We start from the raw sequence: 26,744 nt of genomic DNA, 5'->3' as shown, positions 1-26,744 counted from the left end.
CGGTACCGAGCCGCCCGGGTTGCACGGCGACGGCTGCGCACCTTCGACGCCCCAGTACCGGTGGCAGCCGCCCGGGAGGGGATGCGGTTCCAGACCCCACGGACCAGGGCAGGGGTGGCTCCTGCCGGGCCCCCGAGCGGTGGCGGCGGGATGGGATGCTCGCCTGCCCGGTGCGGGGGCCGCGGGCTGGGCTTGCGCTGGTGGAAGCCCACCGGGGTGTCCTGGCGGAGCAGGGGGAGGCCTGGGGATCCCCCGGGGGTCTCCGGAGAGCTCCCTCCCCCCAGCCGCGGCTCGGCGGTCCCGACGATGGCGGCCGGCGGCGGCGCTGCGGCCCGGCGGCGGCCGCTCCCCGGGCGGTGGGCGGGCCCAGCCGCTCCCCGCCCCGCCAGCCGCCTGAGCGGAGCCGCCGCGGCCGGAGCCCGATGCCGGGAGCTGGGCGCTGAGGGCGGCCCCGAGATGGGGATTCTCAGCATCACGGACCAGGTAACCGCCGCCCCCCGCCCCGCTCCGCCCCGCCGCCCCCCGCGCCGCGCCCGCCCGCGCCGCCACGCCAGACCGGGGATGCGCGGCCTAGTCCGCCCCGCCGCCGCCCGCCACCGGGCCCGGCCCGGCCGCCGCCCCAGGCCGGGGCCCCCCGCCCGCCGCCTCACGGGGCCTCCCGGCCCGCTCTCGCCCGCAGCTGGGGCCCGCCGGGCCTCCCCCGCCGCCGGGATCGCCGCGCTCCGCTCCGCCCGCAGCCGCCGGGGCCCGGCGGGGGCGGGATCCCCGGCCCGGTAAGGGCAGGGCCCCGGGACGGGATCCCCCGCCGCCGCAGGGAGCGCAGACCCCCGGGGGGGAACCATCGGTCCCGGTAGCGCCGGGACGGGACCCCGGCCTACCCCGGGGCCGCTGCCGCCCCCGTCGTGTCCCCGGCGGGTTTTGGGGGCGCTCCTGGGCTACGGCGTTTCCCCAGCACGGTTTTGGGGACAATTCCGGGGCGCACAGTGTCCCCCTCGGGTTTTGGGGACACTTGCGGGGTGCAGGGTGTCCCCAGCATGGTTTTGGGGACACTCCTGGGGTGCAGAGTCTCCGCCTTGGGTTTTGGGGAACACTCCTGGGTGGTGGGGTGTCCCCGCGGGGCTCTGGGGACGCTCCTGGGGCGTACAGTGTCCCCCTCGGGTTTTGGGGACGCTTCTGGGATGCAGGGTGGTCCCCAGTGCTGTTTTGGGGATGCCCTGGGGTGCAGGGTGTCCCCCTTGGGTTTTGGGGAACACTCTCCTGGTTGGTGGGGTGCCCTCGCTGGGCTTTGGGGACGCTCCTAGGGTGCACGGAGTCCCCCGTGGGTTTTGGGGACACCCCTGGGGTGCAGGATGTCCCCCTCGGGTTTTGGGGACACTCCTAGGGTGCAGGGTGTTCCCCTCAGGTTTTGGGGACAATTCTGGGGTGCGGAATGTCTCCAGCATGGTTTTGGGGACGCTCCCGGTGTGCACAGTGTCCCCCTCAGGTTTTGGGGATGCCCCTGGGGTGCAGGGTGTCCCCTTTGGGTTTTGGGGACACTCATGGGGTGCAGGGTGTCCCCAGCACAGTTTTGGGGACACTCCTGCGGTACAGAGTCTCCCCTCAGGTTTTGTGGACAATTCCGGGGTGTGGAATGTCTCCAGCATGGTTTCGGGGACACTCCCGGTGTGCACAGTGTCCCCCTCACGTTTTGGGGACGCCCCTGGGGTGCAGGGTGTCCCCTTCGGGTTTTGGGGACACTCCTGGGGTGCAGTGTCGGCAGTACGGTTTTGGGGACACTCCTGGGGTGCAGAGTCTCCCCCTCGGGTTTTGGGGACACTCGTGGGGTGCAGGATGTCCCCAGCATGGTTTTGGGGCCAGTTCCAGGCTGCAGGGTGTCCCCAGCACGATTTTGGGGACACTCCTGGGGTGCAGGGTGTCTCCCCACCGGGTTCCAAGGCAGCCCCCACCCTGGTGTCACCAGCTCCTGGCCCATCCCATCCCAGGGTCTCGCTTGGGACCCCCCCTCCATCCCCTCGCAGCCCCCTCACCTTCTCCCGGCTTGTGGCCGCTGCCCCTACCCTGTCACCGGAGCAGTGGCCCCCGCTTGGACATCCACTCTCCCTCGCGCGTTTTACATAAACCGCCTTAATCCACCTCGATTCGGGGGCTGCTGGCCCCTCGAAACCAAATATTTACGCCTGTGTCCCTGTCCTGTGTCCCCCCCCCGCCGCCCATTCCTGCGGTACGGTTAATACAGCGAGCGTTTGGAGCCTGACAGGGTGGATGAAGGAGGGGAGGGGTGAGGACGAGGGATTGATCTGGGTTTTAAATAGAACTTTTTTTTTTTTTTTTTTTTTTTTTTTTTGGTAACCAAAACATTGAGCTTTCCCTGTGAATGGTGGGTGGGTGTGTCAGACCCAGCACTGCTGCAAACCGCGCGCCACTGAAGACTGCTCAGGGCATAATTATCGTCTGCGATTTTTTTATTTTTTTTATTTTTTTTTTTCCCTAAAGCCTTTTTTTTTTTTTTTTTTTTTTAATGTCTTAACGAGTGATGCTGAGTCTGCTGCATTCCAGGGGAATGACTCACGCGTTCCCTCTGACCCGGGATGTGTTCCCCCCTGTCTTTAACTGCTCTTACTTTGACGGTGGGGTGAGCAGATGAGCGGGAGGTCGGTGGGGCAGCGGGGAGGAGAAGGGATTGCCTTGAAAACGAAGCGCTGTTGTTCCTCCGAGACCTTGAGATAAGTGGGGCTCACCGGTTGCGGCTGTTGGACCCAGCTGTTGGGGCGTACCGGGGCTGCTGGGGGTCACAGCACCCTGGGCTTAACGTGCGAAAAGCAGCAGCGTCTCGTCCGGCCGGAGCAGGGGAGCATTGGATTTGGCAGGATTGTGGGGTACCGAGTGCTGAATGGACCCAGAGCAGCCTCAGCCCCCGCCTCCGAGGAACCCTCAGCAGGAAAATGGCGTTTTCAGGCCTGAGAAATGGGGCGCAGAGTTTTCGGCCGATGCCCGGAGGTTGGGCAGCACCTCACCACCGACCGGCCTCGCCGCACCGACGGCTCGGGCAGCTCCAGTCCTGCAGCCCAGGGCACCGGCTGGCTGCGTGGCCTGGGCTCCGCTCCTGGCTTTCACCCAGGTCTGCTCCGTAACGTCTCTGAGATGTGGGCAGCAGGATACAGGAGGAGCTCCGGGCTGGGCTTTGCCGGGCTGGGCTTTGCCGGGCTGGGCTTTGCCGGGCTCTTTGTGCCGTCGGAGCCAGCGTGGCATCGTAGGTGTTACTCAAAAGACAGGAGAGCAGCAGTAAATTCACAGCCTTCTGCAGGAGAGCGTGAGGCATCACCTAGTTGTGACAGGAAACCCGATTCACTGTCTGCAAAGATCTGTCTCGTACCCGGAGATTTCAGCCAGCTCAGAGGGAGGATTTTCTGGCCGTTGTGGCTAAAGCTTTAGGTAGCGGGAGCCGGACCTGCCTCCCCGTGGCCTGGTGCTGCGTGTGGCCAGCTAAGCCGTGCCACGGGCACACTGCTGGAGGCTCCGCAGGTGGGCTGCCGGGGCTGTGATCAGCGCTGCTCCTTAGACTCAGGAAGCGGGCAGGCTTTTCCAATGATTCCTTGGTCCGTTTGCCAACAAACAACTGAGAAAAGTACCTTTTCTGGCTTAAAAATTGGTCTCTGGTGCTCGTGGACCACGGACGTGAGGAAGCTGCCGGGGGGCTTGTTCGTGGAGCGAGGTCCTGGCTGAATCGGGCTGGTGCAGTGTCTCTGAGACGTGCCGTGATGGTGCTGGTTCTCCTCCCTGTCGCGTCCTCCACGTGGTGCCACCTTCACGACTTGCTTCTCTTTTCCTTTGTAGCCTCCTCTGGTCCAAGCCATCTTCAACCGCGATATAGAGGAGGTGCGGTCGTTGCTGAATCAGAAGGAGAACATTAATGTACTGGTGAGTCCTGCCCGGCCGTGCTCGCTCCCCTTCCCTCACCCAGCTCTCCCCATTCCCTTCCCTGCAGAGAGGAGGGCAGAGGCTCAGCTGGGTGAGATGTGGTTGCCGTCAAGGGCGGGGGGGACTCTTTTTGGCAAGGATGGTCAGAGCTGGCATTTTGAAACGAAAGATTTCTGGATTCTGCTCCTGGCTTGGCTGTCGTTTGCTCTGCAGCTTTGTCCGGTTGCCTCGACTTTGCCATCTGTAAAATGGGGCACGTGGAAGACCAGGACTCCTGCTCCTCCCCAGGAGACAGTGTGAGCCTCCTAAAGCTCTCGGCCACGCGGAGCATCTCTGAGAGGCTGTGGGGTGTCGGGGAGGAATTTTCACGGAGGCTCGGCTTAAACTGCCTTGCCAGTTTACGTTTTTCTGCTTTGGGATGGTGACCCAACATAGTTTGGCGTGAACGCAGCGGGTCTGCCTTGAGGTGAGGTCGTTCCCCTCAGGGGAAGGAGGATTTGAGCTGCTCGGCAAAGCCCAGCTCATCTCACCAGTGTCAGGAGGGGTTTCCGCTGCGCTTGTCCCTAAGCCTGATGGCGGAGGGTGGTTTTGACGGGGAGGCCGGGAGAGGCGGCCACCGTTCGGATACATCCCGCCGGGTCCCACGAGCGGCCGGGCTGGCTCCTGTGGGAGCAGCCCTCGGTAGCGCCAGTCTGGTGGTGACGAGCGTGGTCTGTCCTCACGTGGAACGTGGGGACCGGACTCCGGCGAGGGAAGGGGTGAAACCTGCCTGTGAGCGTTCCCGTCTGACCTGTCAGCGTGCCTTCCCTTGATCTGGTTTACGAGCTTCCCCGCTAACAAACCAGCGGCAGATGTGCAGATAAGGAACGCAGCCTGACATGATGGCACAGTTGGACTGGTGCCGGGTCAGCAATTCCTGCGCTCTCAGCCCAAAAGCCGGGCGAAATTGTGAGCTCTGGGCAAGAGCAGCCCGTTCTGGTTCACCGTCTCCTCTGAGCCGTGGCATTAAACCGGGGCTCTGGGCCGTGCCGCTCCCAGCTGTGCTGCCGGCGGCTGCCGGATTTTTGGCACGTTCCTATTTGTTTCGCCGAGCCCTTCATCAGGGCGTTCGCCCGACCCAGCCTGCGGAGCCGGGGCCGGTGCACACCCAAGGCTCGTGGTGTTAAACCCCCGAGGTCAAGGGCGGACGCTGGCTGGCATCCCGGGAAGGTGAGGGCGGCCCGCGCTGGTGCCCGCGTGCCAGCGGGACTAACGATTCGATTGTACCTTTGCTTATTACACAGAGATAGCGTGGGTTGTGGGTCGTTTTTTTTTTTTTTCCACGACTGCTTTGGTTGGGGAGCCGGCAGCTCTTCGTCCTCTCTTGTCCGGAGAGAGGATTGGGATTGTTTCGCTGAGCTCTCGCGCAGCTGCCGAAGGAATAAAACCACAATTGTTAACACTTAATTTCCTTTTTGTGTGCAGGTTTGGAAATGTTGTTGCTTGTTCAGTGACCTGCCAGCTGGGTTTCACTTTCACATCCTCCTGCCTGGTTGTGCAAGCACAAGTTGTGACCAAAAAAAAATAAATAATGAAACCACCACCATTTTCCAAACAGTTTTTAACCCAATGAAAAGCAATTACGTTTTGGTGTTTTTTTTTCCCGCCCCCCCCAAGCACAAAATATGGGGCTTGAAACTCTTCTGTCTCTTTCCGTGTTTGCTTCTTGGCTTTAGTACATGGCGTGTTCCCCAAGGGAAGCCTGAACCAAACGCCCGGAGGCAGAGGTTACCCAGGGCCCGGCCCTGACTAAACAGAAGTGAACGGTATTTTTTCTTTGGCTCATCCAATCTAAGATCAGAGAGGGGCTTCTGCACCTTCCTGCCCTTCGGCAGCCGGCAGGTCTGGGTCGGGTGTTGGAGCTGTCTGTAATTCTGTGGGTTTTATTGTTGGCCGAGAGGATAAAAGCGTGCGGAATGGGACAGCCTGTGCACTGGCGGAGCGCGGCCAGGCTTTCATCTGGGATCGCAGAGTGCTTTGCAGGCGTTCATTAAGTCCGACAGCGCCAGAGCCGGGTCGGGTCGGTCTCCGGGGAGTCGGAGGGGGGGTGAAACGAGCGACCAGAGCCCTCACAGCATCCCCGTCTTGTCCTGGGCTTATGGCCAAGGTGCCCTCTGCTCCGGCCACCCCAGCACCTGGGGAGCTCCGGAAGGGCAGCGCACCCCTGGAACGCCGCAGGAGGGTGCTGAGTTTAAGCGGTTTTCTCCCTGTCTCCCATCCCGAGATGCTGCACGTGCTTACGGGAGGTGTTGGGGCAAGCTGGAATGGAGGCATCTCCCTGCCCTCGAAGCTCACAGACGGTTTTTGTTTCTTACATCCCCGCTCAGGACCAAGAAAGACGAACGCCGTTGCATGCTGCTGCCTACATAGGAGATGTTGCAATCCTCGAGCTCCTAATACTGTCAGGTAAGGGCCAAGGCTCAGGGTACTCGGCTCGAGAGCTGGCGCTGCCTTTAAGGTGCTTTTCTGATCTCCTCTGGCCTTAGGGGTGCAGAGCAATAGTTTTTGGTCGCCTTCCAAGGAACCGTGTGCTCATGCTTAAGCCGGTGGGGTTGCAGCCAAGGGGGAGATTAGGAAACGTTGCCATAATCCTAAGAGGTTTGTTCAGACAGAGAAGCGCCTTGGAACTGAAATAGCAGAGGTGGAAACCAAGCCAGGAGGGGGATGTGTGCAAGGTGTTCGGCGTTAGAAGGAGGTACGAGGGGTCGCCTTGAACGCCAGACGCTCAGGGGAGCAGAGTTTCACTTGCTCGTGGAGAGGGGTCGGCTGAGAAACGGGGGATTTTCCTCGCTTTTGGCTTGTGTTACTTGGCGTAAAGCTGCCCTTCGGTTCCCTCCAGAGACCCTCAGCCCCGTGCCTGGGTCCTGCGCCTGTGCGGTGCAGACCGGGGAGTCTCCTCGTCTGCCATTCGCCAGCGCACACCTCGGGGCACCGTGGGCTTTGCAGCTGCTTGCCGCTGGTGTGGAGGAACCCCAAGGCCGGCCTGATCCTATGTGACCCGACAAGGAGAGACTTGGAGAAATCCTTTGCTGAGGGCTTGTTAAACAGGATCGGGGATGTTCGGCCCTGTCTGCAGAGCGTGGGGTGCCCTTATGTGCCCTGTGTTAAATTTTTTCGTGCCTGCGTGTTGAGTTCTCAGCAGCAAAGAAGGGCAGGGGCTTCAGGGGTCGTGGGACCTGAGTGCGTACCACAAATCTGGAGCTGGGGTGGCAGTAATCTCTCACCTTTCCTTCCTGATACGGAGGCACAGCCCACAGCGACCGCAGCTCCCAGGAAATGCTCTGGTTTTCTGTCTCAAGTGGCCTTGTTTTAAAGCAAGGAGCACAACTGCTCGCTGGGTCTTGGATGTGTTTTTTTGGCTCAGCGGGGAAGCTGGCCCTCAGGGAGATGTTGTCTCTTCAGCGTGTGCCCTGCCATCTCCCTTGCAGCGCACCAGCACGGTCTCCCCGGGGGTGTAGCTCGTTCCTCTCGCAGTTCACAGGGTCTGTCCCACCTACGGCTCGGTGCAAGGTCCCCTCTCGCAGCAGAAGCGGCACTTTTGCCCGGTGGGCGCCTCAGAGGCGGCTGCAGACCTGTCCTGGGACGCTGGAAACGGGGCAGCCGGTCACTTGTCTGCCCCCTGATCCCTCCTTTTGTTCCTCCTCAGGTGCTAACGTTAACGCGAAGGACACTGTTTGGCTCACCCCGTTACACCGCGCTGCGGCTTCTCGTAACGAGGTAGGTTCCCTCTGGCTCTGCCTGCTCCGTGCAGGGGGGCGCTGGGCGCTGGTGGGAGGAGGGGGCCGTGCTTCTCCTTCTCTTTTCCATCTCGCCTGCTTTTGGCTGGGATGGGTGGTCTTGTTCGAGTGGAGAGGGGACGAAGGCATAATTCAGAGGCTGAAAATGGGAGCTGGAAAAAAAATCTCCTCGGTTCCCTTGCCTCCATCCTTCAGGAATTAGCATGTGTGTTTTCCCCACAACATCCTCCTCCCTGCCTTTCCCCCCTTCCCCAGGGCTTTGTCTAATCCAGCTTTACATTTCTTTGAGGGATGATGGGGCTCTCACCCTTTCTCTCGGGAGCTGATTCCAACGGATCTTGTTGGAAAGATTTCCTGACGTTTAGCTTTTGTGGGCTTAACTTCATCCCACTTAACTTTGTCCTGTTTTGAGTTGCCGGAGAGCAAGAAACTCTGCGGTCGTGTTGGTTGGAGCCAGGGGATCCGAAGCCCTGACTGACATCCAGGGCGAGTTACCACACATCAGCTGGTTGCACGAACTGTCTTAATCGGCAGCAGACGCGGGATGAAACACATTAGCGCAAACCTCTACTGAAGGCATTTGCTGCGAACGTGTGTGGACAGTTACTGTGAGCCGCTAAAACGCGGGAGCTCGGCAAGCCGAGACTGTTTTCCTGTCAGGTCTGAAGTGCCGCTTGTCTGTGAATTTGAGCACGCTCGGTTTCCTTCTCTGCCTCGGCTCAGATATGCTGGGGAGTCACCTCCCTCGCTCTCTTCTTCCCCGGGATGCTTGGCACAGGGCTCCGGCAGTGCCAGCTCCTGAGAGCAGCCTTCCCGAAATGCCTCTGTGCTTCGCCACTTCTCCTGCCTGGAGCCTGCTCCCTAGGATTCCTGGGTTTACGGACTGCCCGGCCGTTTCACGTGCTTCTCCCAGCCGGGAGTGGTATCGGTTAGCCCCGGGAGAAAGGAACAGAGCGTGAGCCGTGGGGCTGGGATTGTTGGAAGCGCTGCTGCGGTGCTGCGTGGAAGCGGGCAGCCTGCAAACCCTAGCAAGGAAAACGTGGGGTTGCGGCAAACAGCCGCTACCAGCAACAAGGGGGAAATAATTACCAAATATAGGTCAGTGGGTCACATTTGTCATCCCCCGGGCGCTTTGCACCTCATGAGTCACGGGCGAACGCTCACTTACAGGGAAATCGCATGGCTCGGAGGTATTTCTCCCGTGCCGGTACCCCCCCGGGGAGCCGTTTCACAGCTGCACTCGGGTGGGATGAGCCCGGCTCGTTTGGGTCCCACACACCAAACTCCAGCCTGGAAGGAGCCGGAGCTGCCCAGCTGAAAGCTGGAGGATTTGTGTAGGGAAGATTCCTTTTCCCTGCTCGGTCTTGGAGCCTCTCTCACGCTGTCTTTACCTCTCTCGCCCTCTCTCTGTGATAACATCCTGAAACACAGCCATAGTGGAGGCTTCAAAATGGTGTGGGGGACACGAAAGCAAACAAGTCCTTTCCTTTGGCGGGGTGGGGAGAAGCCAGACCTGAGTGTGCGGTGCAGTTTCAGCTCAGCCCCCTCTGGCTCTCGGGGTGGATCTGGGCGGCCCTGTGCGTGCTGAAAGCATGAGGTGGACCGAGCCGCAGCTTCCCCCACCCGGCTGGAGGGCTCTGGGGGCTCCAGCGGGTTGGATTCGAGCTCTGCTTTCCTCTGCTCCCGCCAGAAGGCACTTCACCTCCTCCTGAAGCACTCGGCAGACGTCAATGCCCGCGACAAGTATTGGCAAACGCCTCTGCACGTCGCCGCTGCCAACCGGGCCACCAAGTGCGTGGAGGCCATCATCCCCCTGCTGAGCACTGTCAATGTCGCGGACCGCACGGGCCGCACGGCGCTGCACCACGCCGTGCACAGCGGCCACCTCGAGGTAGGACAGGCGGGTTGGGCCACAGGACACCCCACACGTGTCCCCCTTCCTGGGTCCGGGCTTCGCAGGTGGCGAAGGCACCTCTGTCTGCGCAAGCGGGGAGGAATTCAGCCTTGCCTCTCGCCGCTTCTCCCCGTCTAGATGGTGAACCTGCTGTTGAACAAAGGGGCCAGCCTGAGTACTTGCGACAAGAAGGACCGCCAGCCCATCCACTGGGCAGCTTTCCTAGGTAGGTTTTCCCCACGGACGTCGGTCCGGTTTCTTCTCCCGTGTTGCTTGCTGGCTATGGGTTCACCATTCAGGGTGGTGGGGCTCCCCAAAGGCCGCTGTTCCCAGGTCTCCGTTTTCTGGGGTCCCCTGGCTCTTACCGCTGTCTCCCGGACAGGGCATTTGGAGGTTCTGAAGCTGCTGGTGGCCCGAGGAGCCGATGTGATGTGTAAGGACAAGAAGGGCTACACCCTGCTGCACACCGCGGCGGCCAGCGGCCAGATCGAAGTCGTGCGTCACCTGCTGAGGCTGGGAGTCGAGGTAAGACGCCCACGGCTATGAGGAGGGTGGGCTTGGGTGCAGGCTAGTTTGGAGCCAGGAGCAGGAGAGGGTGCTGGGTGGCAGCAGGAGCCCTGGCTGGTTCTCAGCTGCCTTTTTTTTTTGTGTGTTTCTGAATCCCCAAATCCTCCGGGGTGTATTGCTCCCACAGATCGATGAACCAAATTCCTTCGGTAACACTGCACTTCACATTGCCTGTTACATGGGCCAAGATGCCGTGGCCAACGAGCTGGTCAATTACGGCGCCAACGTCAATCAGCCTAACGAGAAGGGCTTCACCCCTCTGCACTTTGCTGCCGTCTCTACCAATGGGGCCCTGTGTCTAGAGCTCCTCGTCAACAATGGGGCCGATGTCAACTTTCAGGTCTGGCACCGAGGGGATGGGGGGAGCGGGGACCCGCGGCCCAGTGGGAGAGCTCGGGGAAGGGTGGTGGGAAGCCTGATGCGACGTGGTTTTCTGCTCTCTGCAGAGTAAGGAAGGGAAGAGCCCTTTGCACATGGCTGCCATTCACGGACGGTTCACGCGTTCGCAGATCCTCATTCAGAATGGTGAGTGGCTTCTTCCTCCGGCCCTGGGCTACCCCGGCCTTTTCTTGTGGCTTCTCAGCACCTGCCTCCAGGACCTCCCTGAGTGTTTGCTCGGAGCGTTTAGGAGCTCTACAATTATCACTCAGATTCACTTCTGTGCTCTTGGGGCTGTTGCCGGTGGCCCTGTGCTGCTCGGGGGTGGCAGGGAACGTGCGTGCCCTTAAGGGCAGCGAAGTGTAAACCAGGGGACTGAAATTCCAGCTGTGTCAGAGCTGCAGCAGCCAAAGAGCATTCCCACCGCCACGTCCAGCCTGAAAGACAATATTCTTGTAAGAGGACTGCAGGCTTGGCAGACACCCCAGGGGTTCAGCTGGAGACCTCCGGGGCTGAATACATCCCCTCCAGGGGCAAGGGGAGAGATCTAATGCCCTGGGTTTGCAGGATACAAGCAAGCACTCGGCTCGGAGAGCAGCTTGCAGTTCTCCTGCTGCATGATGCTGAAAGGACTGGAGTTGTTAGCTGTGTCCCTGAGACAGGGACGCGGCCGTCGGAACAGCCTGGGCTGCTCAGGACTAGAACGCAGAGACTCACTGGCAAAACACTTGGTTTTTCCTTTCCAGGCAGCGAGATTGACTGTGCGGACAAATACGGCAATACCCCCCTCCATGTTGCTGCTAGATATGGCCACGAGCTGCTAATTAGTACTTTGATGACGAATGGTGCTGACACTGCAAGGTAGGGAAAGGCTTTTCCGCCCTTCCCCTGCCCTGGGCTGGAGGATGCAGAAATGCTCCATCCTGACTCCCTTCTCGTCTCCCGGCAGGCGTGGGATCCACGACATGTTCCCTCTGCACTTAGCTGTTCTCTTTGGATTTTCAGACTGTTGCCGTAAGCTACTTTCCTCAGGTGAGTGGCTCGGCCGCCCCTCCTGCAGTGGGGGCACTCAGGGGACCCTCCAGCTTCCCCCTGACCCCCTGTCCCTCCTGTCCCCCCAGGTCAGTTGTACAGTATCGTCTCCTCGCTGAGCAATGAGCACGTGCTGTCTGCAGGCTTCGATATCAACACGCCTGACAACCTCGGGAGGACTTGCCTCCACGCTGCTGCTTCTGGAGGGTGAGCTGTTGCACGGGGCGCCGGTCCCACGCTGCCGCCAGGGCGGTCGCTGCCTGCCCCCCAGCCCAAACCTCGGCTCCAGCATGGGCAGCCCAGCGCAGTGCTTTGGTCAGGGCTGGGAGTCGGACCCCTGGGTGCCGTTCCCGGCTGTGGGGGAGAGCGGAAACCTGTGTTTCAAGCAGGAATGAAAATGGAAACCTTTTGGCCCTGTTCTGCCGCTGACTCTGTGACTCATCCTGGGTCGCTCCCCTCCGTGGCTGTTTACCCTTCTTTAAAATGGGGCTAAGATGCTTCCTTGGCTGGGAGTTTGTAAAGGGCTTCACGAGCTGATGCCTAAAAAGCAGCAGGGATTTAGCTGGCTGCGTAAATGCCTCGTATTGTTTGCCAGGGAGTTTGATTTCACGCGGTGCGTTGAGGGGGAATGCGGCTGCAGCAATACGGCAGAGGCGTGGAGTCCCATGGAGGACCTCGTCTCCGTTACGTCTGTGCGATGCTTGAGAGCCGTCCCCGGAGCCGTCCCTCGGCATCGCAGCTCTCTTACCCTGTCTGAGCGGCGGGACCAGAGCACTGACGCAGAAGCCAGAAAACCTACATCTTTTTTGTAGCATAAAAATCCAGTGCGTCAGCTGCACTAATGCCATGGCTAATGTCTCTTGATAATTGCCTGCTTGTTTGAGAGCTCCGCGCGGTGCGGGATAGCGCCGGTAAGGCAGGAAGCATGAAGGGTTGTTTCACTGGAGAGCAGGGAAGAGCTTTGTGTACGCAGCATCCAGCCATGGCTGCGGCTCTTGCGCTGCCCAAAGATGAGAAGCCGAATTGAGCTTCGGCACGTCCGTGCGGGTGAGGAGCGGGGCTGTCTTGTCTGCAACAAGGAGGAGATCGCGTTCCTGCTGCGGTTCCTTCCGATCGGTGTCTAACTCATCTCCCTACCTCCCGTAGGAACGTTGAATGTCTTAATTTGCTGTTGAGCAGCGGTGCTGACTTGAGGAGGAGAGATAAATTCGGAAGGTAAGCGTGCTGTGGGTCTTGCAAGGGAGCGAGGGTGATTCCTCCAGTCCTAAAACAGCTGGAGCGCACCGAGCCTGGGTTTGGGTTGGGACATTCCTAAGAGCTTTGCTGCATTCGGTGTCTAAATCTGCTTCCTTCACCCCCTCTCACCCCAAGAGGTCCAGCTCTGCCTCTTCAGAAGGAGCTGCTGACCCAAACCTTTGAGCTCCCTCCTTCAGCAGCTGGGGGGGTGGCTGCCTCCCTGGGTCCTGCCTTGGTGCCAGGCGAGTTTCTCCATCTGTGTGACCGGCAGCGCTGCTAAACCCCCTTCTCCTTTCCCCCCCTCCCCAGAACTCCACTGCACTACGCGGCTGCCAACGGCAGCTATCAGTGTACGGTGACGCTGGTCACGGCAGGAGCCAGTATTAACGAGGCTGACTGTAAAGGCTGTACCGCCTTACACTATGCTGCTGCTTCGGATACGTACAGGAGGTGAGTGTCTCGGGGCGCCCGCTCCTCGCTGTTGGGGGCTGGAGACGATGGCGCACGGCTGGGCGGCCATGCTCTGCTGTTCCCTGGCCACCTCCCTGCTGCTGGCGCTCGGTGGTTTGCGCAGAGGGGAGCGCTTGGAGGAGCGTGGGTAGGAGGGGGACGGTCAGCGAACTGATGCAGGTCTCTGACCTTTCAGAGCAGAGACTCATTCAGGAAACAGCCATGACACTGATGAGGAGCCACTGAAGGAGTCCAGGCTGAAGGAGGCATTCTTGTGAGTCCGCGCCGCAGCTCCATCTGGCAGTTGTTTGTTGTTTACCCCTTTCCCAGACCCCTGCATGCAGCCGCTAGAAATGCCTTGCTTCTGCTTCACGCTGAACTGAGCAGTGATGCCTTGGAGGAAACATCTGCTGATTTGATCCTGGAGGCAAACCTGGCCATCGCTTCCCGGTCCCCGCTTCCCGTGCGCTTTGCATGTGCTCCGTGTCTTGAGGGGATCAGTACAGCATCCGCTCTGGGATCAAAGCTGGTGGGGGGCGGGGGGGTGGGCCCGCAAAGCTCTGCCTCTCCAACCTCCCCTTTTTCTTCGTCTCCCCATTCTCTTGCTCGTCGCAGTTGTTTAGAGTTCTTGCTGGATAATGGTGCTGACCCATCCCTCCGGGACAAGCAGGGATATACCGCTGTCCACTATGCAGCTGCGTACGGCAACAGGCAGAACCTTGAACTGGTGAGTGAGCCCGAGAAAACCCTCTGTGCTGCCAGGAGAAGGGGGGGAAGCCCCCCCTAAGGAACACGTCAAGCCCTACGGTGTGGCTAAAGGACTCTGCCTGTTGTAGGCACGACGGTGTTAGGGCTTGTCCAGGAGGAAGGGAGATGTGCTGATTAAAAAGCACGGGGACTTTTGGGGAGCCATTGTGCTGGGAACATCATGGCGGGAAAGACCTGGGCCTGGGCGAGATGCCTGAGATTGTTACCTGGCACACGGGGACGTATGGATGTCTTGCTTAAATCCCTGGCAAATAGAGCAAGGCTGGGCTTTTAAAAGAAAGCCTGGAGACCCGTGCCAAGGAAGAACTCTTGCAGTACAGAAAATGCCTTGTAACTCTGAAGTGCCCGCGTTGTTACGGGGTAAGCTCGCGGCCGTGTGGGCGTAGGAAATCATACGAGTAGTGGGGAGGCTTCGGGATAGCAGGGACTTGACCTGACTGACTGTGTAGGGCCCAAAGCCAGGTTAAGGAAGGTCCCGTCCTGAAATTCAGATTGCTCTGAAGCAGATGAGCAGCTTTTCGAACCCCTCTGCAGCCTGCTGCTGGACAGGGAGGTGCCCAGGGAGGTGGTGGATTCACCATCTCTGGAGGTGTTTAAAAAAAGGGTAGATGGGGCACTGAGGGACATGGTTTAGAAGTGGCTCTTGTCAGGGTAGGCTAAAGGTTGGACTCGATGATCTTAAAGGTCCCTTCCAACCTCAACAATTCTATGATTCTATGATTCTAGGGTGTCCGTCAAAGCCTCCGAGAGTCCGGGATCAGTTATGGTGTTGTGTTGTTGTCGTTGCAGCTCCTGGAAATGTCTTTTAACTGCCTGGAGGACGTGGAAAGCACCATTCCAGTCAGCCCTTTGCACTTAGCTGTAAGTATGGCTGGCCCAACCCCGGGGTTGCGGAGGGCACTTGGCTGCCTGTGGGGTTCACGCTGAGCCCTGGAGAGGTGCCTGCTCCCAGGCAGCGCGGGCTGGGTCCCCGCAGCCGTCGGTGAGGAGTGGGGCAATGGAGGGAAGGTGCCGCTGGCTGGGGAACAGCTTTCCCTGTAGGCCGTTGGTCAAAGTCCCTTCGATTTGTGTGTTAAACTCCTTGCTCTCTGCAGGGCTTTCTGGTTGCTGCTGTTTGGAGCCACCTCCTTTGTCTGAGTGTGGGCGGGAGTGGGCAAGGGCTTTGTGTGGGACCCAAGTGCAAACGAGAGGCAATGGCTGGGCAGGAGCTCACCTGGCTGGAGGGACCCAGGGCTCAGGAATTGTCCCAAGGTGGGGATTTCTGGATTCAGCCTCTCCAGGCACCGCTTTATCGTGGTCTGCTTTGTCCTCAGGCCTATAATGGTCACTGTGAAGCCCTAAAGACACTTGCCGAAACCCTCGTGAACCTCGACGTGCGGGACCACAAGGGGCGGACGGCGCTGTACCTCGCCACGGAGAGAGGCTCCACGGAGTGCGTGGAGGTGCTCACCAGCCACGGTGCGTCCGCCCTGGTGAAGGAGAGGAAGAGGAAGTGGACCCCTCTCCATGCTGCAGGTGACGGAGGGCAGATGGGGCAGGGGACGGTTGGGGGCAGCAAGGGAGTGTGTCCAGAGCCCTTCCAGCCATCGGTGCCACCGCTGCCGAGGATGCCCGTTCACCCGGCTGCTGTCTGGGGAGAGGGAAGGTGCCGTGGTTCAGGATGATGCTTAGAGGCAGGATGGGGCCAGCGCAGCCTGCTGTGATGTGCCAGCAGAAGCCAAGGGTCCAAGCGGCTCAGCAGCGGGTGGGAGAGACAACACCAGCAGCTTCTGCACACACACGTGTCTTCAGCTCAGCCCGTGCACGTGCTAATCAATCCTGTAGCCTGGCAACCACCTAACGAATTTGCTCAGCCACGTGTGCCTGACTGCTGGGCACGAGCCCCTTCCTTTGGTTTGCGGCGGTGGCTGGAAGGAGGGGACCCGTCTGAACGCGTGTGTGATTCCTCCTTTCCTCCTGCATTGTCTCCAGCTGCCAACGGGAACACCGATTCCCTGCACCTCCTGATAGACAGCGGGGAGCGGGCAGACATCACCGACGTCATGGACATCCACGGCCAGTGAGTTTATCGGGATGTTTCTCTTGGGTTCTGTGTGGCACGGGGTCAGGCCCTTGCGGGGTGGCTGGGACAGGGGAGAGGGGGCAATGCTTGAACGTGGCTGATTTCCAAGCCCTGCTGCCTCTCCCCCCTGCAGAACCCCACTGATGCTGGCGATCATGAATGGCCACGTTGACTGTGTCCACCTCCTGCTGGAGAAGGGATCCACAGCCGACGCAGCGGACAAGAGGGGAAGGACCGCCCTGCACCGAGGGGTGAGTACATCCCTGGGGCCGGGACGAGCTTCTGCTCGTCATCGTGCACAGAGGCTGCTTGGAGAACAAGCCGGTGGTTTCTTTTCGTTGCAAGAGTCCTCAGTGAAAGAGCCCATTTTCCCTTCCTGAGGTGCAGCGTTTGAGAAGGATGCTGTGGAAGAAGGGGGTAGTTCTGTTGTTAAACGTTTGAAGGGTGAGATCTGACCTCCTGGTCCTCTTTCCTGGGCACAGGCTGTGACGGGCTGTGAGGACTGCCTGGCTGCCCTGCTGGACCACGATGCCTTCGTTCTGTGTCGGGATTTCAAAGGCCGGACCCCGATCCACTTTGCGTCGGCGTGCGGGCACTTAGAAATCCTGAGGACCCTGCTGCAGGCAGCCCTCTCTACTGACCCTCTGGACTCTGTGGTGGACTACAGCGGTTACTCACCGATGCACTGGGCTTCATACAGTGGTAAGGACCTGGGCTGGGCCCCCACCCACCGCTGCTCCGGCTATCGATGGGGAGGAGGGAGCCAGGAAGAGCCAGGTTATCCCTTTGCTTTGGGAGCTGTCAGCCCAGTGGTGGAAAGGATGGCACGAATCTGGGAGGGAGGCAGGCAGGGAGTTTTTCTCCCCCTGCCAAGCTCCTTAAAAAAAGGAATGAAATATTGAAAACAGCTATTATAGAACAGCTGAGCCTGCTTCCTCCAGGACTGCTGGATTGATAGGATTACTTGGCCGTCACCCTGGCTGCAGGGAATGGTGGGACTGATACGGCAACAGGAAGGGGAGTCTCAGCGTTTCAAAGGGAAGCTAGCAACATGGCTGTGAAGTCCTTCAGGAGGTGGTGTGGAATTAGAAACCTCCTGAAGTGCAGCAGCTTTGCTGCCGGAGAGGAAACAAAACATCTGCCTCTGCTGGGAATGGGTTTGTTTGGGCGCTTTGGTGCCACTGGTCCGGGGCAGCCTCTGGGACGTCTGGGTCCCCTTTGGATGTGGGGAGAACCAGAGGGGACATCTGTCCCTTCTTGCTCTATTACAGGTGAGGAACCGCAGGCTGGGTACTGATGTATTTCTGTCCCTCTCTCCTCACAGGACATGAAGATTGTCTTGAATTGTTACTTGAACACAATCCGTTTGCGTACCTAGAAGGAAACCCCTTTACTCCATTGCACTGTGCAGTGTAAGTGGCGCCCGGGACCTGCCCTGGGTTCTTCCCAGCCAGGTGATGTGGGAGAGGGGGTTCGTGGTCCGAGCGGAGAAGCTCCAAACCCTGCCCTTCTTGCCAAGGGCTCTTTCCTGGGCAGCAGCAGCTCCTGGGGGTGGTACCACCTGCCCATCTCAGCTCCCCCTGTGGCAGGGGGGCAGCTGCTGGGCGGCTGGAGGTCCCCGGGGAGCTGTAAAGCAGCTGCCTCGTTGGCTGCACGCAGCACAGCCAGGGCTGTCATGTACAGGCTGCCGTGCCAGCAGGCTTTCAGCTCGATGGAGCTAATGGAGCTGCCAAGGGCTGATGGTTCAGCCTTTGCTGCCCTTCTTGGATGGCTCGTCTCTGCTCTTTGGTTGTGGAGCGTCTCAGGAAGTCTGCGGGCTTCCCACGAGGCTCTGCAGATGGGCTCTAGTGGGAGAAGGGTTCCACGTTGTCCTGTGCCGCCTTCCTCCGAGGTGTCTGGGGTGGTGTGAGTCCTGCAGAGGGGTTGGGGGCTGACGGTGATTCCTTGGTTTGCAGCCGGCAGAGGAAGGAATGTGCTGCCCTGGGCAGCTGTGGAGGGATGAGGAGGGTGGAGGCATGGCCACGTTGTGCCTGGCGTGGGACCCGTAGCAGCAGAGGGCCAGGCAAGGCTGTTGTCTGGCGTGGTACTGCATTTCCTTGAGTAATACCAAGAAGGGTGAAGGGGTGTTTTACCCTAAACAACTCCAGACCAGCTACTCTTTGCATCCAAGCCCCGGGAATGTGCTGCTCGCTCCCACTGCAGACGTGATAATGCTGCTTAGTCTTGTTCTAACTTTCCTTCTTGTCCCTACCGCAGAATTAACAACCAGGACGGCACTGCTGAAATGCTGGTGGAAGCATTAGGTGCCAAGATTGTTAATAGCAGAGATGCCAAAGGAAGGTGAGCGCAGGCTCGTCCCCGGTGCTGCTGGGTGGTGGCTGTGACTCCTGCAGTGATTTCCACGTGACTTCCCGTGGCACAAAGGGACTGTGGTGTCCCCACATGTGTCTGTAGGCTGGGGTGGGTGCTGTGCCCTCCTTTTTACCCGCTCTCTCCTCTTCCCAGGACACCCCTTCACGCTGCTGCCTTTGCAGACAACATCCATGGTTTACAGCTGCTTCTGCGCCACCAAGCCGAGGTGGACACGACTGACAAGCTGGGGAGGACTCCTCTCATGATGGCTTCTGAGAACGGGCACACCGCAGCAGTCGGTACGTGGCTGGCAGCCACTTTCCCCAGCGCAGGCTGTGAAGCCTCCCTGTGCCTCCTCCGTCACCGCGTCCCGCAGGAGCTGGGCTGTCCCTCTCCTCCTGGGCACGCTGGGGCAGCCTGCCCCCTCAGCACATGGCCACTGCCCCACATTGCCGGGTTCTGTGCCGCTGCTTCTCAACAGCAGCTGTCTTTCCTCGTTTCAGAGTTCCTGCTGTACCAAGCAAAAGCAAATATAACTGTGCTGGATGTCAACAAGAACACAGCTCTTCACCTGGCCTGCAGCAAGGTAGGGAGCCGGCCGCTCGCAGCTGTGATTGCGGTCACCGTCACCTTCAGCCTGGCCGCCGTAATGAGAAGGGTTGTCCGCCTGCTCCTGCCCTGCCGGAGCGGAGGCGAGGGCCCTGGGCTTGCTCTGCCTGCATGCTGACCTGTCTTGACCTGCACATTTGCTCCTGATTCAGTTTTGAGCTGTTTAGGTTGTAGCACAGCCCCCTCTGTATTTTTCCGGGGGGTCCCCTCTGAGCTCGTGGTGATTCCGGAGCAGGAGGTTTGCGATCAGTGTGTCCACGCAAAGAAGGAGACGCTGCAGGGGAGATGGAAGGGACAGCAGCTCGCCTTCTCAGGCCCTGCCAAAGTGGTGAACTGTTGCAGGCGGTCGGTTTTAGGGAACGTTTCTGTATCCCGGGGAATCCCGTTCCGCTCAGACAGCACCAGGTCCCCTCCGCTGCCCCTGCCGTCCTGCTCCGGCACTAAAAACAGTCCGATCTCCTTTCCAGGGCCATGAAAAGTGTGCCTTGTTGATCCTGGGGGAAACCCAAGACCTTGGCCTTATCAATGCAAGTAACAGTGCTCTGCAAATGTGAGTATTTGGACAGCTGGCACCGGGGCGGGGGGGACGGGGGGTGAAAGCAGGGCTTTGCTGGGTGGGGGTGATGCTTCAGGGGTGGCAGGAGCTCTGCCCCCGCTCGGTGCGCGAGCGGGTAAGCTCAGGAGCCGTCAGGCCCTGGGTTTCTGCCCTCGGGAGCTGCTCGTGGGTCCCCTTGTTGTAACACGGGGTGTTGAGGCAGGAGGCTCCGCTGCCGGGTTGACGCCACCTTTTCCTCTCCCATCCCCTCCACCCCAGGCCGCTCCACATCGCAGCTCGGAACGGGCTGGCCTCCGTCGTCCAGGCCCTGCTCAGCAGAGGTGCCACCGTGCTGGCTGTGGATGAAGAAGGTGCGTCTTCCTCGCGGGTACCTGGGGGAAGAGGGTTCAGTGTGATGTCCCCAGGGGTCGGGGGGCTGCCTGGGGAAGCGCTCAGCCGGGATCAGAGGGATTTTTCCATCCATTCCGCGGTTGAGCGGCACGTTCTCAGCTCGTGGCATCGCGGCAACAGCCGGGGTGAGGACGTCAGCGCCCTGCGATCCCCTGTAAAAGCATTTCCAGGTCCCACAGGTGTTTGGAATATGTCTTTTACCCCCACCATGCGTCTCCTGCTGGCTGTCTGGCTCTGCTGCCAGGCACAAAACCAGCCCAGCAATAAGCTGTTGACTCGCTCGCAAGTTGGCAGAAACTGGTTTTTTTTTTTTTGGTTGGTTGGTTTTTTTTGTGGCCAGAAGCTTTTTCTCCCAGCAGAGATCTTGCGCTGCTGGAACACCTTGAAGTTGTGAAAAATATCATCGCGTCTGCCGCGCTGCCAGGGCTTCTGAGGCCTTTTTATTCCTCTCCTTGCCGAGCCTGGCATGCTTCAAAGCGGCGGCTGCGGCGATTGCAGGCATTGCCGGCGCCCAGAAGCGGGGTCTTTCGAGATAAAGACAAATAGATGCCCGTGTCCCTCAACGCGGGGGGGAAAACTGCCCCCGTCGAAGCGTTTTCCCCCGGGGAAAGTGCCCGTTCGGGGCGGTTCTTCACTCCCCCCTGGTTTTGTTCTAGGTCATACCCCAGCCTTGGCATGCGCCCCCAACAAGGACGTTGCCGACTGCCTGGCACTTATCCTCTCCACCATGAAGCCTTTCCCACCTAAAGACGCCATCAGCTCTTTCAGCTTCAACCTCCTCAAGAACTGCGGCATCGCAGCCAAAACGGCCGCCTGCGGGGCCCTGCCCAACGGCGGCGCCTGCCCCTACAGCAAGGACCGGCACAACGCCATCGGCTTGGACGGCTGTTACTCGGAGTAGCTTAAACTATGGGTGACCTAATATCTTATTATATTTATTTAGAAATTCTATAAATATAGGGCACTTTAAAGGAGAACAAGACTGGGCAGGCCTTCTAGAGTGGCCGGGTAGGCCGAGAGTTCAGCGCTTCCTCTTTCTGGCTGGGCCAAAGCTGTTAATTGGCTTAACGAGCAGCTGTTCCCATCCCCTGACCCCTTCTCCATCCTCTCCCGCTTGGGACATGCTCGCACCCCTCCGGCGGCCGGGCAGGGGGATGGATGCTGCGGGCTTCGGCCTTCTCCCGGCGGAGCCACCATGGCTGCCCCGCAGACGGGGACGGGGACGGGGGGGTCTGTCTGTCTGTCCGTCTCCCGGCTTTTGGGGGGTGGGTTGAGATCGGTTGAGACGTTTCCCAGTGCCTGGGACACCCCCGAGCGCCCGGCCGGGATGGGGAAGCCTGAACTCTTGGTGGGATTTGGGGGCTGGGGGGGGTCTTGGGGAAACGGCTGGTCTGGCGAGCGCTGGGGTGGGTGTTAGCTCCCGCCAAGTGCCACTGTAACTGCTCCTCTCTCGCAGTCACTTCTTTTCCTCACGCTTCGATTCCAATACAAACACTTGAATCAAGATCTACTGTACCTGGGACACTAAAAGAATCCTTTTGGCAGCTGTCATTTATATGCAAAAACGGGTGCTGCTGCCCATCCCCGCGGCCGGCCGGCCGCGGACGCGCTGCTGGAGCCTCCCTCCCCACACCAGGCACTTTAGGGATTCTGTTGGATGGTTGGGTTTTGGTTTTTTGGGGTTTTGGGTTTTGTTTTTTTTTTTTGGTTTGGTTTGTTTTCTTGGCAAAATGTTGGATTCTTTTTTTTTTTTTTTTTTTTTGGAATTGTCATTCTCTGTTTCGCGTGGCCGTTTCCACGCGAGAGTCAGTGTTGCTTTTTTTTTTTTTTAAAAAAAAAAGTTATTTATAAAGAAACGAGCATTTACCTTTAAAAAAAAAAACAACAAAAATCATAAAAAAATGTTCTGAAAGTTTTAGCCTTTTAATAAGGAAAAAAAATAATGCACTTCAAAGTCCTTATTCACAACCCTGAGTAAGTCTGTGTTTATTTTTCTAACGCAGCATCTTGGCAGGTTCATTAGCGTGCGTGTATGTGGGGTCATCAGGGGGTTTTTTCTGTTTGTTTTTGGGTTGTTTTTTTTTTTCTTTTTTAAATTTTAGAAATCATATTTATAATGCAGGTTTGAAGCAGTCGAGAATGTTGCACTGTTTGGTTTTGGGGTTTTGTTTTTTTTTTTTTTTCCCATTGGTGTTTGGGGGTTTGTTTGTTTGTTTGTTTTTTCCTTCTGAATTACTGTAATGGTATCATGTGCAAAAAACCAATACTCTTTCTCCATATCGCGAGTCTGTTCCAAGCCAAAGACTGGGATGCAGAGAAGGAGAAGGGGCCGACAGGGCAACAGGCATTTTGGGAACCGTCTTTCCCCGCCACTGACTCCTTCCCCTCCGCAGCCCAACGCGGGGCCGGGGCTCCTGGGGGTGTCCCATGGGATCCCCCAGGGACGGGAGCTGGGAGAAGGGGGTCCCTCCCTCCCACCGAGCCCTTGGGGGTCGCTCGCCGCCTTTTTGCCAGCGAGACGGGGATGGGACGGCGCCAGCCTCGCGCTGTGGCTCTTCTGCCCGGCGTTTCAGAGAGAAAAAGCATTTCTGTAACCAAAATAAGGTATTACGTCTTTTTTTTTTTTTTTTTTAGATTTGTCTTTTTTTTTTTTTTTTTAAATTAAGTAGTTTCTAAATGAAGGTGGCTCCTGTTTTGGGTGGCGTTTGTTGGGTTTAGGTTGTGCTGTCGGAGCCGGCCGCTCCAGGGAGGCTCCCGGCGGGGGCTGGTGGCCGCCCGCGGGGAAGGTCCCCTCGCACTGTTTCTTTCTTTTACCAAAGCCAAACTCTTAGAACCAAATATGAAGTTTTCAGTCTTGGCCTTTGGGTGATAAGCACATTTTCTTCACGTTTCACATTAGGGAGTTTTTCCCCGGAAGGGGAAGCGGGGTCGGGGCCCTCCCGTTGCTCGCCGGCGGAGCTCGCTCTCCCCGTCCCCTTTCCAAACCGCACTTGGTTTAGCAAAGCACTCGAGAAATTTCCCCTTTGGCGAGATCTCGGAGCGGGGAGCGATGGTGGCCTCCGGTCCCCGGGCGGTGGGGACCAGGGAGAAGCTCCTGGCTGCTCCGGAGGGATTTTCCTGTTCCGCAAAGCGATGCCCCTCGCCCCCGCTCTCGGCAAAGCGGCGGCAGCGGCTCGTGGGGCCGGCGGGTCCCCTCCTTCGGTGCCGGCGTCGGATCCTGTCCTGCATCTCCCCGCTCCCCCCCCTCAACCCTCTAGCTTGAAAGAAAGTGTTAACCTTTCTGCACCGAATTACCTCAGTTCGGAACCAGAATAAACTCACGAAACTTGAATTAAAAGATCCTTTTTGAAGATCCTTTTCAGTATTCTACAGAGGAGAACTGGAAAAAGAGACTTGTTTACATTGCTGTCGAGTCCGCACTTGCCTCTTGCAGCTCTTTCCCTTTCTGGGAGGAATTTAGGCATCACTTTATCTCTTCTTCTCGCTGCTGGCCCTCGCCCTCCCCGTGGGGCAGGAAAATGGGTCCAAAGTCCTGAGCCGTCGTCTTCAAGGGCTAAAGTACTTTTTTTCAGGCACGCGGAGGGGCCGAGGCTCCTGTCCCGGGTGCGGGCAACGATTCCCAGGGACAGAGCAGGGTGCGGAGCCGGGGGCGATGGCTCCGTCCTGGAGCGATGCTCTGGCTCCATCGCTCCCCTCCTCAGTCGGGGAAAGCTCAGAGGCTCCAGCGGAGCCGGGCCGTCCCCGGGAGGGACCCTCGTGCCCCTCGTGTCCCGGTCCTCGGTGCCGCGTGGCTTTAGCGTCGCTGACGGGGGACGGGACTCCAGCACCGTTTCACTTGAACGCGGCTTTTCGCTGTAGCCAGGGTGAGAGCGTTCCTTAGAGCGCAGGGAGAATGCTGCTTTTCCTTCACACCCCCACACCCCCCCCCTTTTTTTTTTTTTTTTCTTTTTTTTGGGAGTATTATTGTGGTTTTCAGTTTCTTTGTTTGGAGAAGAAAACCCATCTCTCTTTTGGCCTTGTTTCTGTGCTGCGACGTGTTACCTTTGCTCAACGCGACGACTAAAACTCCGCCGAGACAATCAATGTGATCTCTGTAAGGGCTTCTCCGTTTCCTCTCCGCAGCGCCATGCTTTATCTCTGCCTGCGTGTTCGTTGCTCTTAGCGAGGATCTTCTTTGCTCCCCTCCCCTTGTGTCTTATTAAAACTAATAATAATTAATAATAATAAATAATAATAATAAAAAATGATGGAGGGAAATGAGGTTTCAGCAGCGCAGCCGTGGCCTGGGAGCACATGGGAGGGAACCGGAGGGGGGTTGGGGGGGTGTGGGGGGGGGGGGGACGCGCGGCCAGTTTCCTTGCGGGTCCCAGTCTTGTTCTCCTTTAACGCTGTATTGTATACATTTGACAGCACAGCTTGACAATTTAAGTAATAATCAAAGTGTTTGGTAATAATGCATTATTTTGCTAAACGAGATTTGCGATGGTTTCCCTAGTGCATTGTAAAGAGGGATGGAGGGAAACTTCCGCTGCCCTGCCCGCTCCCCCCCCCACCACCACCACCCCCCCTTTACCCCGGGCTGGGGACCCCCCTGAAATCTTCCCCCCCCCTCGCCCCCCCCCCAACCTTTATGCCAAAGTTGGACCATTCCCGCTTCGCGTCCTGCTCTCGCCAAGCAGCGACTTTTTCGGCTTCTGCCCCCCCCCCCCCCCCCCCGACCTTGATGCTACTTTAAATCTCTTGATTTCCAATACGCAGGCACCGGATTGCCCCCTCCACACACACCCCCCCCCCCAACCTCCCCCCCCCCCCCAAAAAAAAAAAAAAAAAAGGAAGTTTCTCTCCGCCCCCTTGGTCCAAAGCACTTGCTTCAAGTAATAAGCACTTTCGTTAAAGCATGAGTCTGGATTCCCTTTAAGCATCCCACGGGATAAGAGAGCAGCAAGAGCGGAAGGGATAAGAGAGTGGCTTTGGGTTTTATTTTTTCATTTTTAATTTTTAAAAAAAAAAAAAAAAAAAAAAAAAAAGAAGAAGAAGAAGAAGAAAGAAAGTTTGTTTCTAGGGAATGAATGAACAAAGGGAAGTTGCGTTTGGAGAGAGAAGAAAAAAAAAAAGCAAAAAAGAAAAAAAACACAATGAAACGGAAAAAAAAAACAAAAAAAAAAAACAAAAAAAACACAAACAAAAACAGCACAAATACATTTCAAGTGAAAAAGGTGTATTTGCACTGCCATTGCTAGAGAAAGGGGCTGCCGGCCCTGCGGCCCCTGAGCCATATAAACTGCTGACAAACCCTGAATGTACCGGGGGGGCCGAGGCAGCCCCCGGGGCCTGGGACGGGCGTGATCCTCCGCGGGCACTTCACCCAAATTCAAAAAGAACCTAAAGATGATGCGAAGCTGGTTGGTGTTTCTTTGTTGTTGCTGTTCCCGAGCTGCAGGCAATTTGAAGCTTTTTTTTTTTTTTTTTTTTTTTTTTGGGGCTTGAAAAAAAAAAAAAAATTGGGTGGTTTCCCCCCCCCCGAGGTCCCATCCCATCCCCTCTCCCCCATCCCGCACCCAACGAGGAGCTCCCTCCACCCAAAGCGAGATGCAGACGAGCAGTGCCCGGCCCCCCCCGGCCGCCCCCCCGGGGCTGGAATCCGGCAGATATATAAAAGTAGCACTAAAAACGAAGGGAAAACTCAAAAAAAAAAAAAAATATATGGAACACGTTTGGGTTTTTTTTTTTTTTTTCAGTTTATTTGAGCACTCTGAGCGTGGCCGTGAGTCCGCCGACACCCCCGGGGTCCCGTCCCCCCCCCCACCTCCAGGCGCGGGGTCAGGCGTTAGTGAGAAACCCGGGAAAAACCAAACCCAAGAACAAAGTGTAGAGACCCCAGAAACGACCTTTTTTTTTTTTTTTTTCTTTTTTTCTTTGATTTTCTTCTGGTTGGTGGGGCGGGGGGACGGGGACGCGCCCCTGCTCCCCCCTCAGGGTCCCCGCGTCCCCCCGCCGGCCACACAGGGACCACAAACGGGGGTGGGTGTCCCGTCCCCCTCCCCAGGTGCGAATGTCGGGGGGGGGGGGACACCCGCGCCGGCTGCCAGCCCACGCTCGCCTTTGCCTTCAGTAAGAAACCAAAGGAAAAACCAACCCCCTCCATTCGAGATGCTGGCGCGGACGCGCAGATTCTTTGGTTCGGGGTTTGGTTTTTGTTTTTTTTTCTTCTTTTTCTTTCCTCTTTTTTTTTTTTTTTTTTTTTGTGTCCTCCTTTTCTTCGTTTCTTTGCTTTTTTTTCTCCAAGGACGCGAGGAGCTCTTCAAACCTCTTCTCCCGGCTGAATTTTTTCCGGGCTCGGCCCCGCCGGGGGCCGTTTGAAAGGAGGAAAAATATGAAAAACCAAAACCTCAGCAAAGCCCGAGACTGGGCCGCGGTGGCGGCGGCGGCGGCGGCTTCGGCGCGGGGAAGCGGAGGGTAACGTACGTGCGAGGCGAGGGACCGGCCGGGCGGCTCTCTGCGTCGCCGCTCCATAGTTTAACTAAAAATCCTCGGAATCGCGGCGTGAGGCTGGGAAGGGGATGGCGGCGGGGCAGGGTGGGGACAGGGGATGCGTCTCTGGAGGACTCGAAGGCATCTGTAGCAAGCTCTGTGTCTTTACGATATCCTACGTGTAAATGCTGCACCTCTGTATATTATGCACATAAACATTTTCTTGGAATAAGATAGGACAGACCTCATCACCAGTCAGGTATAAACGATTCTTCCTCTTCTGTG

At 58.1% G+C, this 26,744-nt stretch overlaps 1 protein-coding gene across 1 annotated transcript; it reads left to right on the top strand.

The window, feature by feature from the left end:
- The first annotated feature begins 361 nt into the window (after positions 1–361).
- Positions 362–21,181, top strand: ANKRD52 (ankyrin repeat domain 52). The gene is made up of 28 exons (XM_063359227.1): positions 362–483; positions 3,835–3,918; positions 6,285–6,363; positions 7,604–7,674; positions 9,385–9,585; positions 9,727–9,814; positions 9,971–10,113; positions 10,283–10,495; positions 10,602–10,680; positions 11,280–11,394; positions 11,483–11,565; positions 11,655–11,772; positions 12,712–12,780; positions 13,111–13,251; positions 13,448–13,525; positions 13,867–13,978; positions 14,809–14,880; positions 15,333–15,534; positions 15,991–16,078; positions 16,215–16,332; positions 16,564–16,783; positions 17,406–17,493; positions 18,338–18,421; positions 18,587–18,732; positions 18,937–19,019; positions 19,510–19,592; positions 19,857–19,948; positions 20,645–21,181. Exons 1-28 carry the CDS (start codon positions 457–459, stop codon positions 20,887–20,889), a joined length of 3,222 nt encoding a protein of 1,073 aa, XP_063215297.1. The 5' UTR covers positions 362–456; the 3' UTR covers positions 20,890–21,181.
- Positions 21,182–26,744: the final 5,563 nt, after the last annotated feature.

Source organism: Chroicocephalus ridibundus, chromosome 24 (assembly GCF_963924245.1).
Source record: "Chroicocephalus ridibundus chromosome 24, bChrRid1.1, whole genome shotgun sequence".
Taxonomy (NCBI): domain Eukaryota; kingdom Metazoa; phylum Chordata; class Aves; order Charadriiformes; family Laridae; genus Chroicocephalus; species Chroicocephalus ridibundus.
This window is presented reverse-complemented; position numbering and strand designations above follow the sequence as displayed.

Excerpts from the sequence above, each read along its gene's own strand:
- ANKRD52 (XM_063359227.1), top strand. The coding sequence starts at position 457 with ATGGGGATTCTCAGCATCACGGACCAG. Across the intron at positions 10,681-11,279 it reads GCAGATCCTCATTCAGAATG|GCAGCGAGATTGACTGTGCG; the intron begins GTGAGTGGCTTC and ends TTTCCTTTCCAG. Across the intron at positions 13,526-13,866 it reads AGGCTGAAGGAGGCATTCTT|TTGTTTAGAGTTCTTGCTGG; the intron begins GTGAGTCCGCGC and ends TGCTCGTCGCAG.